The following is a 13,922-nucleotide window of genomic DNA, read 5'->3' on the forward strand; positions in this document are numbered from 1 at the left end:
TGGGATTCATCATGGCAAGAGAGGACAGTTTGTAGAGCCCAATCGTCTGTCACCAATTTATTCACAAATATCGCATTTATTTTCTTTTCCACCATCCACTTATCTTGTGTCACTTTAACTGCCAAGCTAAGTAGCTTACATTTTCTCCTGTGACTTTAGCTTTCTTTTTACACAGGTTCAAAAATTTCGTCTGTTTTCAAGACTTTTCCGATCGATTTTTTTCTTTTATCATTTTTTGTATCAATATAGATCGCCCACTCATTACCTCTTATTAACGATTTCCGTACGAATTTTTCTAATTTTTCCAACTTTTTTTGTTGTTTTTCTTCCATTTTTCTACCTTTTCCATCCTCTGCTTATTTATTTTTCTGCCACTCTCAGATTTTTAACTCTCCAATCTGTCCTCCTCTTGCCATGATGAATCCCATCTCATATTACATGAGTTCCTTTCAAAAACATGCCTTTGCACTAACAAAACTATGGACCCACATTCTGTTTCTTGAAACCTCTTTGTCCCTTGGAGTTACTCCATAAGGCCTGACATTGTAAGTCCCCGTTCCTGGGTGTAGCCCTACCGTACACCAGGCTCTTTTACAGTTTCAAATACAGCAATCTCTTGCTCTTACCCAGCTAATTTGTGATCTATATGCCTCATCAACAAATTTCCACTCTACCAGACTTCTCTCCTTCTACAAAATCCTGCAGTTATCTGCACCTCATGTTTCATTGAATGGTGTCATCCTTTTAGCAATGATAGATAGATGGAGCCTACATTTTCTGCCCAACAGTATCTCCCGTCTTAATGTTTTTGTTTTGGTTTCTTTAAAGAATGGCATGCTTCTAACAATTTATTCATTTTCTGTGTTATGAAGGTTTAAGTTCTTGTACAGGAATGTGTCAATTGAAATGCTTTTGAATTTGCAAAACTAGTTTTTTTATTATTTTTTTATTTATTTATTGTTTTGTGGGACCAAATTAAGGAGAAGTCTCCATGGTCATGGAACGAGTCAATACACGAAATTATAACACGATATTAGAAACAGATAAAATGAAATATAAAAAAACATATTCAGGTGACAAGTCGTACGTTTAAATGAAGAAAATCGACAATGTAACACTGGAATTTGCTTAATTTTTTAGCTCTTCCAGGAGCTCCTCGACAGAATAGAAGGAGTGAGCCATGAGGAAACTCTTCAGTTTAGACTTAAAAGAGTTTGGGCTACTGCTAAGATTTTTGAGTTCTTGTGGTAGCTTATTGAAAATGGATGCAGCCGAATACTGCACTCCTTTCTGCACAAGAGTCAAGGAATTGCATTCTACATGCAGATTTGATTTCTGCCTAGTATTAACTGAGTGAAAGCTGCTAACTCTGTTATTACTGTAGTTTGTACATTGTTTTGCCTTGGTGTGAAAATTACAGTTTTTGTTATGTACTATGTTTTTACACATTTGTTGAATAGCTCTGGTAATCATCTCAACCAACAATTTTAAGAAAAATTGTTACCAACTCATTTAGGCCAATGGTCGTCTAACGTTTCTGATCAAGAGCCAATACTGGCATTATTGGGCAGCACCTCAGGTCACATATGTACTGATCTTATCAATAGTTGGTGACCCCAACAGGCTAACTATAGTAAGGGTGTGATATGTTAGCTGCCGGCCCCCAAGTACTGCTTGTTAAAGTCGGCACCATTCGGAACACTTTGTGTCGACTGTTCTCAATTTCAGATTACTCAACTCCAAAGTTGTGACACAGTTGTTGCCTGACTATGTGTTGTGTTGTCTGTGTGAGTGGGTGATTAACTGCTTATTAACAGTAATTTTATTTACATTTAAATACATTATACAATATGAGACACGCTCAGAAGTGTTTACTAAAACTTCTGTATGTAACTTTTCTTCTACTCATTGTGCTATATTACAACAGCCTTAGTTTAATTTCTTATTCCTTGCTACAAATACATACCACATTTGAGGATGACTATCTCTGTGATGCGCATATTAGAATCCAGGTTACTTCCATGTCAAAATTTATACCATAGCACCTGATCGGTACGAGTTGTACATGCCCGTGAGTTGTTAGTACTATATGACAAACAATGAAACTCTCCTCCTCTCAAATCCTCTAAACCTGCAGTGGTTGTGCTACTTCCCTTCTCTGTCCCTGAGGTGCGCGGCCAACTTTACTTAACTCATAGCCAAACTCACCAATGTCAATTAAGATCAAGCACATTTTAAAACATTACCATCTCTGCATGAATCTTTCTTTGTTACTGAGCAGGAAAAAACTACACTCTTAAGAAGCTCTTACCATTAATTGATGTTTTTGGATTCAGCTGTTAGTTACTAGGTGCATATTATTATAAAATGTGGCTGAGAACTGAAGGCTGCATGAATACTTGATTCAGGCCACATGCTGCCCATGGTCTGCAGTTTGACGACCACTGATTTAGATCATGTATTTTTCTCCAACAGTATTTGATTTATAGATAAAAAAGTTACTACTGGTTCTATCAGGGATTTCTCATACTGAGGAAACTTACATTAAAAATTTTTTCAGAACTTCCTGGTAGATAAAGCTGTGTGCCAGACCGAGACTCGAACATTCTGGAAACATCCCTCAGGCTGTGGCAAAGCCATGTCTCCGCAGTATCCTTTCTTCCAGGAGTGCTAGTTCTGCAAGTTTCGTAGGAGAGCTTCTGCTGAAGTTTGGAAGGTAGGAGATGAGGTATTGGCAGAAGGAAAGCTGTGCGGATGGGTTATGACTTGTGCTTGGGTAGCTCAGTTGGTAGAGCACTTGCCCGCAGAAGGCAAAGTTCTCGAGTTCGAGTTTTGGTCCGGAACACAGTTTTAAACTACCAGGAAGTTTCATATCAGTGCACACTCGGCTGCAGAGTGAAAATCTCATACTGGAATATTTTTCTCCATTTCGCAACTAACTAGTTACACTCATCTTAAGTGTTTTAGTTCACTATAAAACTATGTGACTACACACCACCTTTTCACGCTGTGCCATGTTGACAAAAAAATTCTCAAAACCTTGATAGTTTAACTCTGAGCATCTGAACAACAGAATTAATGTCAGATAATAAGTCTACTTTACACTGTATGTTCAATAACAGGGGTCACACTTATGGTTATTAACTATATGACACTGTAAGATTCATTCTAATGAATCTCCATGTACCTGTAACAGTGTCCACTCCACAGTGTAAAAAGTCAATCATCATCAAAGTCTATTTCAAGTATAGCAGCTTTTGATCCCCTACCAACTTTCAACTTCATTAACTGCCATAGCTTAACAGTTCATTTAGATGCGTTCTCTTATGATAAAACACTGTCTACAGGGAAGTCATTGTCCTGTGTATGGGGTTTTTATTTTGGAAACGAACACTTTATTTCATGCTTATTTTAAAAATAAGAATAGCCTATGCATGACAATGACTTCCCTCAAGGAATTTGCAGAGCTGTGGACCCATATATACAAAAGATAAAACGTTGTTCATATGATTCATTGTCTGGAATACTTCTATGACACAAAACACATCTTACTGTACCACTCTCTTCTTTACAACAAATTGAGATTGGTTCAACCATATTCATCAAACTACAGCCCAGAATGTAACTTACTGGTAAACAGTCAGATTAAGTACATGTAATAAAGTCGCTTATCTAAAAGATTGTTCCGAAATAAATACAACCTATCTGCAGGACTATTAAATACACTCCTGGAAATGGAGAAAAGAACACATTGACACCGGTGTGTCAGACCCACCATACTTGCTCCGGACACTGCGAGAGGGCTGTACAAGCAATGATCACACGCGCGGCACAGCGGACACACCAGGAACCGCGGTGTTGGCCGTCGAATGGCGCTAGCTGCGCAGCATTTGTGCACCGCCGCCGTCAGTGTCAGCCAGTTTGCCGTGGCATACGGAGCTCCATCGCAGTCTTTAACACTGGTAGCATGCCGCGGCAGCGTGGACGTGAACCGTATGTGCAGTTGACGGACTTTGAGCGAGGGCGTATAGTGGGCATGCGGGAGGCCGGGTGGACGTACCGCCGAATTGCTCAACACGTGAGGCGTGAGGTCTCCACAGTACATCGATGTTGTCGCCAGTAGTCGGCGGAAGGTGCACGTGCCCGACGACCTGGGACCGGACCGCAGCGACGCACGGATGCACGCCAAGACCGTAGGATCCTACGCACTGCCGTAGGGAACCGCACCGCCACTTCCCAGCAAATTAGGGACACTGTTGCTCCTGGGGTATCGGCGAGGACCATTCGCAACCGTCTCCATGAAGCTGGGCTACGGTCCCGCACACCGTTAGGCCGTCTTCCGCTCACGCCCCAACATCGTGCAGCCCACCTCCAGTGGTGTCGCGACAGGCGTGAATGGAGGGACGAATGGAGACGTGTCGTCTTCAGCGATGAGAGTCGCTTCTGCCTTGGTGCCAGTGATGGTCGTATGCGTGTTTGGCGCCGTGCAGGTGAGCGCCACAATCAGGACTGCATACGACCGAGGCACACAGGGCCAACACCCGGCATCATGGTGTGGGGAGCGATCTCCTACACTGGCCGTACACCACTGGTGATCGTCGAGGGGACACTGAATAGTGCACGGTACATCCAAACCGTCATCGAACCCATCGTTCTACCATTCCTAGACCGGCAAGGGAACTTGCTGTTCCAACAGGACAATGCACGTCCGCATGTATCCCGTGCCACCCAACGTGCTCTAGAGGGTGTAAGTCAACTACCCTGGCCAGCAAGATCTCCGGATCTGTCCCCCATTGAGCATGTTTGGGACTGGATGAAGCGGCGTCTCACGCGGTCTGCACGTCCAGCACGAACGCTGGTCCAACTGAGGCGCCAGGTGGAAATGGCATGGCAAGCCGTCCCACAGGACTACATCCAGAATCTCTACGATCGTCTCCATGGGAGAATAGCAGCCTGCATTGCTGCGAAAGGTGGATATACACTGTACTAGTGCCGACATTGTGCATGCTCTGTTGCCTGTGTCTATGTGCCTGTGGTTCTGTCAGTGTGATCATGTGATGTATCTGACCCCAGGAATGTGTCAATAAAGTTTCCCCTTCCTGGGACAATGAATTCACGGTGTTCTTATTTCAATTTCCAGGAGTGTAGTAAATTATGTTATTATTCTCATGAATATTTGAAACTAAATACCCAGCTTATGTGTCACTTGTGGTTACAGTCATGTTAAAATGTAGTAACCCGATACTCTAGAATGACTTTTGTCTTGATAACGCCACTGAACACACGAATCTTGGGAATGTGTTGCTTGTATACTACATCAAGACTTTTTATCATGTCTTTCAGTGTAGACTCTGTGATTAATGATATCTTATTTTTCACTTGTGACATATTATAAAATGTTGACTTGAACAATGCAAAATATAGTGATTAAAGGTGGAAAATAAAATTCTGATCTAGTTCAAAATCAGATGACGTTATTGCCTTTTCTGAAATATGCACTTACATGAATCTTCAAGGTTGCTTGGCATATAGGTTCACAATATTGGTCTCAGATCTGCCATCAGATCACAGTTTGTGAAGCCCACAATATTTCTACTTGACAGCAATAAACAGCAGCCACCACCTGATGATGTCAAGAAACTGCCCTGAAGAAATACTGTGGGATTTACAAAATGTGACACATCAACAGATCCAATAGCCATATATTTAAAATGTTACACACCAGAGAGTAACAAAATAAATTCTGTAGAATCTGGAAATTTCAGACGCATAATAAGTTCCACTGAAAGGGGCAACAACATGAAAGGAACAAACTGATGAACACTGGAAAGTGAGGTGAAGAGAGAAACACCTTACTCTGAGTCTCAGGCTCAGGGCTCATACATAAAAGGGGAGGGAGAGAGACAGAGAGAGGGAGAGAGACAGATAGATAGGTAGATATAAAGAGAGAGAGCACTGAAATGTAGCAAGTAAAACAGCTCACACAAAATAACGAAAATAGGCCAGGCAAAATGATGATGTTCAGTACTAAATCCATGTCTAACAGATATTTCAGTAACTTCATATATTAATCACAATAAAACAATATTTTTAATATTACAGTATTTAAATGTTAATCAATTTACTGGGAACTTACATGCCAGCAGCATCATTATCGCAGTGGCAGTCACATTTCCTGGTGATCTTCTCCAGCAACCAGCAACTCCAGTCCAGAAGGCGACAAATATAGCAATAAATGCCACAATGAAGAGTGCTATCATAGCACGACCCATGTCTGCAGAAAATATAGAGGTATAATAACTTAAACCAAAAAATAATTTTTAGACTTACTTAAGGCAAGTAAAATATTCATAAGAAAACCTTATGATTATACATTTTGTAAGTATTAAATATCTGCAGGTATTTCTTAATGACTGCCTGAAATAATCCAGAACATTGGTCAATCAATCAATCACAAATTAATATTTCATTTACAAAGAACAACACTTGTCTTGCAAAAAATACTTTCCAAGTGACGAATTACACACCTACTAATTGGCTTGCAAATTTAGTTTTCAAGAGCTTCAGGAAGTCTTCTGGCAAATACTCTTCTACAGTCAAAATCAGTTTCTGATTAGCAGCATACATGGATCTTTTAACCAAATCCAAACAAATATTTTACAAAAGGTAGGTGAATCTCAAAGTTGTGATCACTAACTTACTTATCTATGTACCTCACAACTGAAACAAACCCAGTAAGGGCTTTCCTTTGTTAGTTTTGATTGTTGTTGTGATCTTCAGTCCAAAGACTGGTATGATGCATTTCTTCACAATAGTCTATCATGTGCAAGAAGAATCAACTCTGAATAGTTACTGGAGCAGAATTCATGATTTGAGGAACTAAAATCAGTGTAAAGCGATCACACCAACCACACTACCTTGTCAGCAAACTTCATACTGGTAACAATTTGTTCCAGTATGTAACACTCATTTAACATTCACAAGAACCAAAAAGACCAACTGAACCATACAATGTGTAATGTAATTCAGTGAAAGGTATGGCAAATAAGATAATATTATTGAATAAATTCTCATGTATTCTTCAATCTCAGTTGCACATCTTTAATTACATGACATGTTTTGATCATTCTGAATCATCTACAGATCTAAAACAAAGCAGAGCTAAATATGTACCAACTAATAATTAAAATAAGTAGGAAAGAATTATATATAAATAACTGTATGAAAAAAGACTCAAAATTCATGGTAGCCAGTCTATATAAACTAATGTGTGGAAAATGTCCAAAAGTTCATGTAGGCCAAACAGGCAGGACATTTGGAATATGCTTCAAAGACCTCACTTCAGTTCTCAATAATAAAATAGCATCTGCTGAACATTTAACATTGAAGCACACTGTTGGAACCATTGATACAGATTTGGATGTGCTGCACATTGAACTTACAGGACACCTCCGGAGAATATTGCAATGATTGAAGTTTTTACATATCATCTGCAAGAGGCTGGCAACACATTAAACCGGCAGAATGATTTTATTAACAGTGCATTTTTAGAAACTTTCAAGGCCTCTTCCAATCACCCACCTCGATGCAGTGCATGTATGAGCAACAGTCCCACTCGCTGAGAAGGGACAACAGCAGAGGATCTGCTCACACCCAGCAACAAGTCAGTGTGCAGACTGGGGGCATACATTTCGTAAAACTGTGTACCATACAATGCCAGCAAGCAGAGGAAAATGCAATTACCTTCACCTGCCATAACCTGTTCCCTGTAACTTTAGTTGACACACATAGTTTCACCTATATAATTAATTTTTCATACTTTTCATGGGTTTATACATTCAATATTTTAAAATATTTTTACATTTAAAGCACTTAATTCAGTTTTAGGCACTCTACATAATTCTATACTTTTATGGTCTTTATGTCTTTTACTATTTATACATCAATTATTCTATACTTTAATGTTTTAACAAGAATTTTTATATAATATTACTTTTTATATTCTTCATTTGTGTAGCAATTTTTTGTAGTTGCAATGACAGACTATTTTATCCCTTTTACATGTCCACTGGTCTAAACTTTCAATATTTTAATGGAAAAAATTATATAAGTTATATCTTGCAATTTTAGTATAATACCCTCTCTCATTAAACCAATAACAACCACTATCCCCCCCCCCCCCCCCCCGTCTTCTTTCCCTGCTCTCAACCCTCCTTGCCCCATTTTATAATTTTACTATTTACAGTTTACACATTCATTATTATAGACTTTTAATACTTTAATGAGAATATTTACGTAACTGTGCTTTTTATAGTTTTAGCATGTTGCTGCTTTGTTAAACTCATGACGTCCCTACCACTCAACCTACCAGCTTCCTTTCCCCTATGCCAATCACTCTCATTCCATTTTTCCCCTTCCCCATTCTTTCTTTCTCCCTCTCACGTGCCTCAACCAGATAACCTTTTTACAACATTGACTGTTGTTGTAAAAGAGTTTCTGAACAGGCAAGAAAGATGCTGCTGCAACTACTTAGGTAAAATCTATATGTATTTCTTCTCTACTTTCTATTATGCAATATTAGATGGAAGGTATTTGGTTTTTAGTTTTGAGATTCAGACTGATCAAAACACGACATGTAATTAAAAATGTGTAACTGAAATTGAAAAATAAATAAAAATTGTTTTAAATATCAGTACATTTGCTGATTCTCTTGGAATGAATGTTGGCAAAAATGAAAACATTTACTGAAAATAGGCAATGATGTGTACAGATAAAATATAAAATGGGAAACAGATTGGAAAATGTGCTTTCAACATTCAAAGGTGTAAAAACGTAGTGTACCACAATAGGACTATTTATCCTATATGTAACTGACATATCAGAAGCTATGAATGAAAAATGATTGTATATGTTGATGAAATATCTTTGATAGTCACTAGTGTATCTGCAAATGGCCTTGAGATGAGGACACAGTTGAGGTATAGAGGGCATACAAATATTTGGGTGGCGGGGGTTTGCAATGTAACTGGAAACAAAATAACTTTTATAAGACTACAAGTGAATATGGCACCCAAAGTAGATGATCTTGATATCAAGCTTTGGGAGTCATGTGTTTCAGAAAATTATTGCAACGCTTTCTAGGATGATGGTGGAAACTTTCATGGTGTGGGAGACTCATGTGGATATAACGTGCTCAAAATTGCCACAAATATATTTATCATGAGAAAAATGATACACACATAGACAAGTAAGATAGATAAAGTGCCACATTCTGGCACCAACTGGCCAGTCGTGCCCAACTGGCCGCCATGCCGTCCTCTGCCAATGGCATCATCAGATGTGGTATGGAGAAGCATGTGGTCAGCACACTGCTCTCCCAGCCATTGTCAGTTTTCTTGACCTTGGAATCATTACTAATTGGTCGAGCAGCTCCTCATTTGACCCCAAAACATTAAGTGCACCCTGTATTAGTTGTCCCACCAAGGAAAAATTCCTGGAAGTACCGGGAATCGAACCTGCATGGAAGTCTGCCACACTTACCACGTAGCTATGGAGGTGGACAATATACACACATGTAGATTACTTAAAACCACATAAAAAGATTATAAGGCACACTGAAAACCTATCTCCAAGGCAAGAATTATGTATACTAGCAGTGCCTGCTCTGGACATATTTGAAACAACTGTGCGTTTTTTTTTTTTTTTTTTTGTTTTTTTTTTTTTTTAATTAGCTGCACAGCTTTGCTGAACAAAAATACACATAATTACAATGCTAGGTGTAAAGATCTCCACCACAAGTATACAAACAGACCTATGTTAAGTGACAAAGATCCTGAAATGGCTAGATGTATATTTTATAACAATCTGCCATGTAGTATAAACAACTTTAAAATGTTGTCTGCTTTCTGGCAAAAACTAAGGTATGATTTGGTCTCAGCTTGTTGTTACAATGTACGGGAGTTCTTAGGTGCAAGAATACAAAATCCTCAGATAATAGGTTTTTTTTACAAATTCAATATAAAGATGTTGTGCCGGCCACTGCACGTATGCACAACTGTATATACTGGTATATGTCTTAACTCTGTGCGATACTACTTTGTGTGTGTATGTGTGTGTAGTTTTATTTGTACTGTGAAAACTCTAATCTTAAAAATACCTGCAAAATATTGTAAACATACTCTAAGACAAAAAAAGACACATCACAAAGGAATTATCTGAATGTGATGGAAATCACTACATGTGATGTGGTACATATGCACACAAACAAATGATCACAACTAAAGAAAAATTGGATGAGTTCTTCAAGAGAAAGAGCTTCACAAATTGAGCAAGTCAATAACATGTTGGTCTACATCTAGTTATTTGGCTTGTCATTGATTGATAAGAGTTGTTGGATGTCCTCCCGATGGATATAGTGCCAAATTTTGTCCAATGGGCATTAGATCGTCAAAAGACCACAATGGTTTTTAGGTTCTGCCCACAGTGCTCCAAACATTCTCAATTGGAGAGGAAACTGCCGACCTTGCTGGCCAAGGTACGGTTGACAAGCACGAAGACAAGCTGTAGAAACTCTCACCACTTGTGGTCAGATATTATATTGCTGAAACATAAGCCCAGGATGGCTCGCCATGAAGGTCAACAAAACGGGGCACAGAATATCATTGACATACTGCTGTGCTGTAAGGGTGCCTTGGATGACAACCAAAGGGATCCTGCTATGAAAACAAATGGCATCCCACACCATCACTCCTGGTTGTTGGGTCATATAGCGAATGACAGGTTGGTATCCCATTGCTGTCCAGATATGTCTTCGGACTGGAATCTCATTGACTGGAGTAGAGTTGTCTTCAGTGATTAGCACCACTTCGAATTGAGCCCCGATGACTAGCAAAGACGTGTCTGAAGCCAACGCAGGCAATAGTGGGATACCAACCTGACTGTCATCCACCATATGGCCCAACAGCCAGGTGCATTGGTTTGGGGTGCCATTTTATTTCAAAGCAGGACCCCTTTGCTTGTCATCTGCAGCATTCTTACAGCACAGTGATGTATTGACAATATTAAAGGCCCCATTTTGTTGCCCTTCATGGCAAGCCATCCTGGGCTTACATTTTGTCAAGATAATGAACGCTCGCACATGGTGAGTTTCTGCTGCTTGTTTTCACACCTGCCAGCAAGGTCACTGGATCTCCCCACACCTGAGAACATTTGGAGCATTATGGGCAGGACCCTGCAATGAACTCAGGATTTTGACAACCTAATGTGCCAATTGGCCAGAATATGACACATTATCTCTCAGGAGGGAATCTAACAACTCTGTCAATCAATGCCAAGCCAAATAACTGCTTGCATAAGAGCCAGAGTTGCTCCAATGCATTATTGACTAGCTCAAATTGTGAAGCTCTTTCTCTTGAATAAACTATCCAATTTTTCTGAAATTCTAATTATTTTGTTTGTCTGCACATGTACTGCACATCTAGCAACTTCCGTCCCATTTGGACAATTCCATCATGATGTGTCATTTTTTTGTTCTTAGAGTGTATATTTTTATGTAAATACCAAATACTTTGTTTACACATCCATGTATAGCCCAACCAACACAAGAGGCCTATCACTACAAACAGTGATCAAAGGATGAAAAATAAATGAATAAAAGTTTTCCACGTTTAGCAGTCTCCGGGCTATGAGCGATATGTGAATGAGGTTTCAGTGCTGAGAGCTGTGCAAGTTCCTGTCAGTAGTATTATTTTTTTTAATAATGGCTGGTGTTTTATGAAGTCCTGTTATTTCCATTTCTTTGTTACATAATTTGAAGAAGGGCACTATCAGGAACTTGGCTAAAGTATTGAGGATGAAACAGTCATGTGCAAATGTCCCTCCAGCCTCATTCATTTCTGTCTGGACAATACATTCATTATCACTGTTGTAGCTAGTAATAATTTTAACCATGTGTTTACACAGGCAAACAACTGAGTACTCTGCTTTCCTCTCACAGTAGTGTTCAGCCATTAATGACAAGCTAATGAGTAAAAGTTTTCTATGGTGATGCTACAACTATGTGTTAGTGGTAATATGTCTATATTAATTTTGAACAAAGAAGTATTTTAAGAGGATAGACGGTGTTGCTGTTAGCATACGCAGTTCCATTTGCTCCAGAATCTTGTAAGAACAAAAGTCGCTTTGTAGGTAACTTGAGATGTAACTAAAGAGATGAACAAGGGCTCTCTAGTTCTCGACTGGTGGAATTCAATCGATTTCGGCCTGCTCATGTTTTCTGTCTGGCCACTGCCAACCTCAAGAGATCTAACAGAATGTTGCATTTGTAGCTACTGCAAAGTGTTTGTTTTGCATGCTGTGCTGTGTCACGAAGTAATATATCTTGCAATGAGTGACAAATCAGTTTCTGGTCCATCACAGGCACTGCCAGAGACACTTTCCCCTCCTCCAAGAAGGCAATGGATAGTACTTTATGGAGTGGAACTAGAAAAATAATTAATACTGTGTCTCTCAGCCAATGAGACAATCAGTGATGTACGTAGGAGGAAGATTCAGGTCTATGAGAAGAAATTTCTGCAGAGATAATCCTGGAAATTCAGTGGAAGTGCCTGACAAGATGAAGCAATTCCAATTTTTCAGGTCGACAATACCTTGAAACTGCCGTCTCCATAGCCTGAATTATTTTAAAGTGGTCATTTTGTTTGCATGTGTAAAAGCACCATTATTTATTTTCAGAATTCTGGTTCTGTTTCCCTTACAGGGAGAGGTCTTCAGGGGTGTAATTGCCTTTTTGTAACAACATATGTGGTTGTGTAGGTTGTGCACCCTTTACCCAGGTGGGTCTGTAATATTGCAATAATAACATCGATTTTTGAAACCACACTATGGTGTAGTGGTTAAATTATTTGGCAGGTATGCTGAATGTAGTGGGTAAGAAAAAAAAATCCCATTACAAGCCAACTTTTTTACATCTTTATGGAAATGACTGTCATCATTATCTCTACCCAGTTAATTGTGATTGCAGAATGTGATACCGGGTCCCATAACCTGCATAACAGTATAGGTGGTCTCCAAAAGTTTTCCCATCCCTTGGGACCTCTCCTTGTTAGTTGCAACTATTTTTTCTTTTTTAAATTCTCTTTCACTTAAGCCAAGATCTACTGGAAAATACAGTTGGATAGCTTCAACAGGGTGTCACGAGAAAACAATCGAAGACTTCTACTTGGTGAAGAGGATTTCTCCCAGTTTATGGAAACTTGGATCATTACTCGAGGAAAAGATCAGATGGACTCAGGAAAAAAGTTCAGAACAAGAATTCTATGTTGCTAGAGTGTGGAGACACTATTGACTGGCAGTTGTGTTTCATTGTGGAAATGAAACATATTAGGGAAGAAGCCACGGAAATATGCTGTCTCAATGAAACTTGGATCGACATTAATTTGACACTTGGGAAATGTTGTTAGAAGGATGACGACAGTGTCATGGGGGTGGGGAACCTCTAACAGACTTATTATTGGAAATGATGGATTGAAGAAGGGGCTTTTTAGTGAGGCACAACTAAAATTATGGTCTAAATCAACAAAAGGTGACTATCATAGTCAGATGAATTTGGGAAACTTATTCTCCAAAATATTCTCCTACGGCTGTCATTGTGATGGACAACACTCCATATCATAACAGACAGGTGGAAAAAAAATCCCACAGAGTATGATATCAAAGTGAAGATGTTGCAGTGGCTGGAAAGGAAGTGTGTTGCCTATAACGAGAGTGCAAGGAACCAGGCTCTGGTTTCTTTAATTCAAGAACACAGACCTGCTAAAAAGTCGTATGTAGTTGAGGAAATGGCAAAATAGAAAAGCCTCACAGTTGTCCACTTGCTGCCTCATAATTGTCTTGTAAGTGTGACTGAACTGGCACAGACCAAA

The 13,922-nt window shown here is 39.3% G+C and overlaps 1 protein-coding gene across 2 annotated transcripts in view; it reads right to left on the reverse strand.

The window, feature by feature from the left end:
- The window catches only part of LOC124595066, a 321,698-nt gene that overhangs the window by 18,327 nt on the left and 289,449 nt on the right, over window positions 1–13,922 (reverse strand). For both annotated transcript variants that reach the window (XM_047133646.1, XM_047133645.1), the window contains exon 4: window positions 6,137–6,274. In XM_047133646.1, the coding sequence (XP_046989602.1) occupies window positions 6,137–6,274 (138 nt within the window). The remainder of the gene's footprint in view (window positions 1–6,136; window positions 6,275–13,922) is intronic.

The sequence above is a fragment of the Schistocerca americana genome, chromosome 2 (assembly GCF_021461395.2).
Source record: "Schistocerca americana isolate TAMUIC-IGC-003095 chromosome 2, iqSchAmer2.1, whole genome shotgun sequence".
NCBI classification, from domain to species: domain Eukaryota; kingdom Metazoa; phylum Arthropoda; class Insecta; order Orthoptera; family Acrididae; genus Schistocerca; species Schistocerca americana.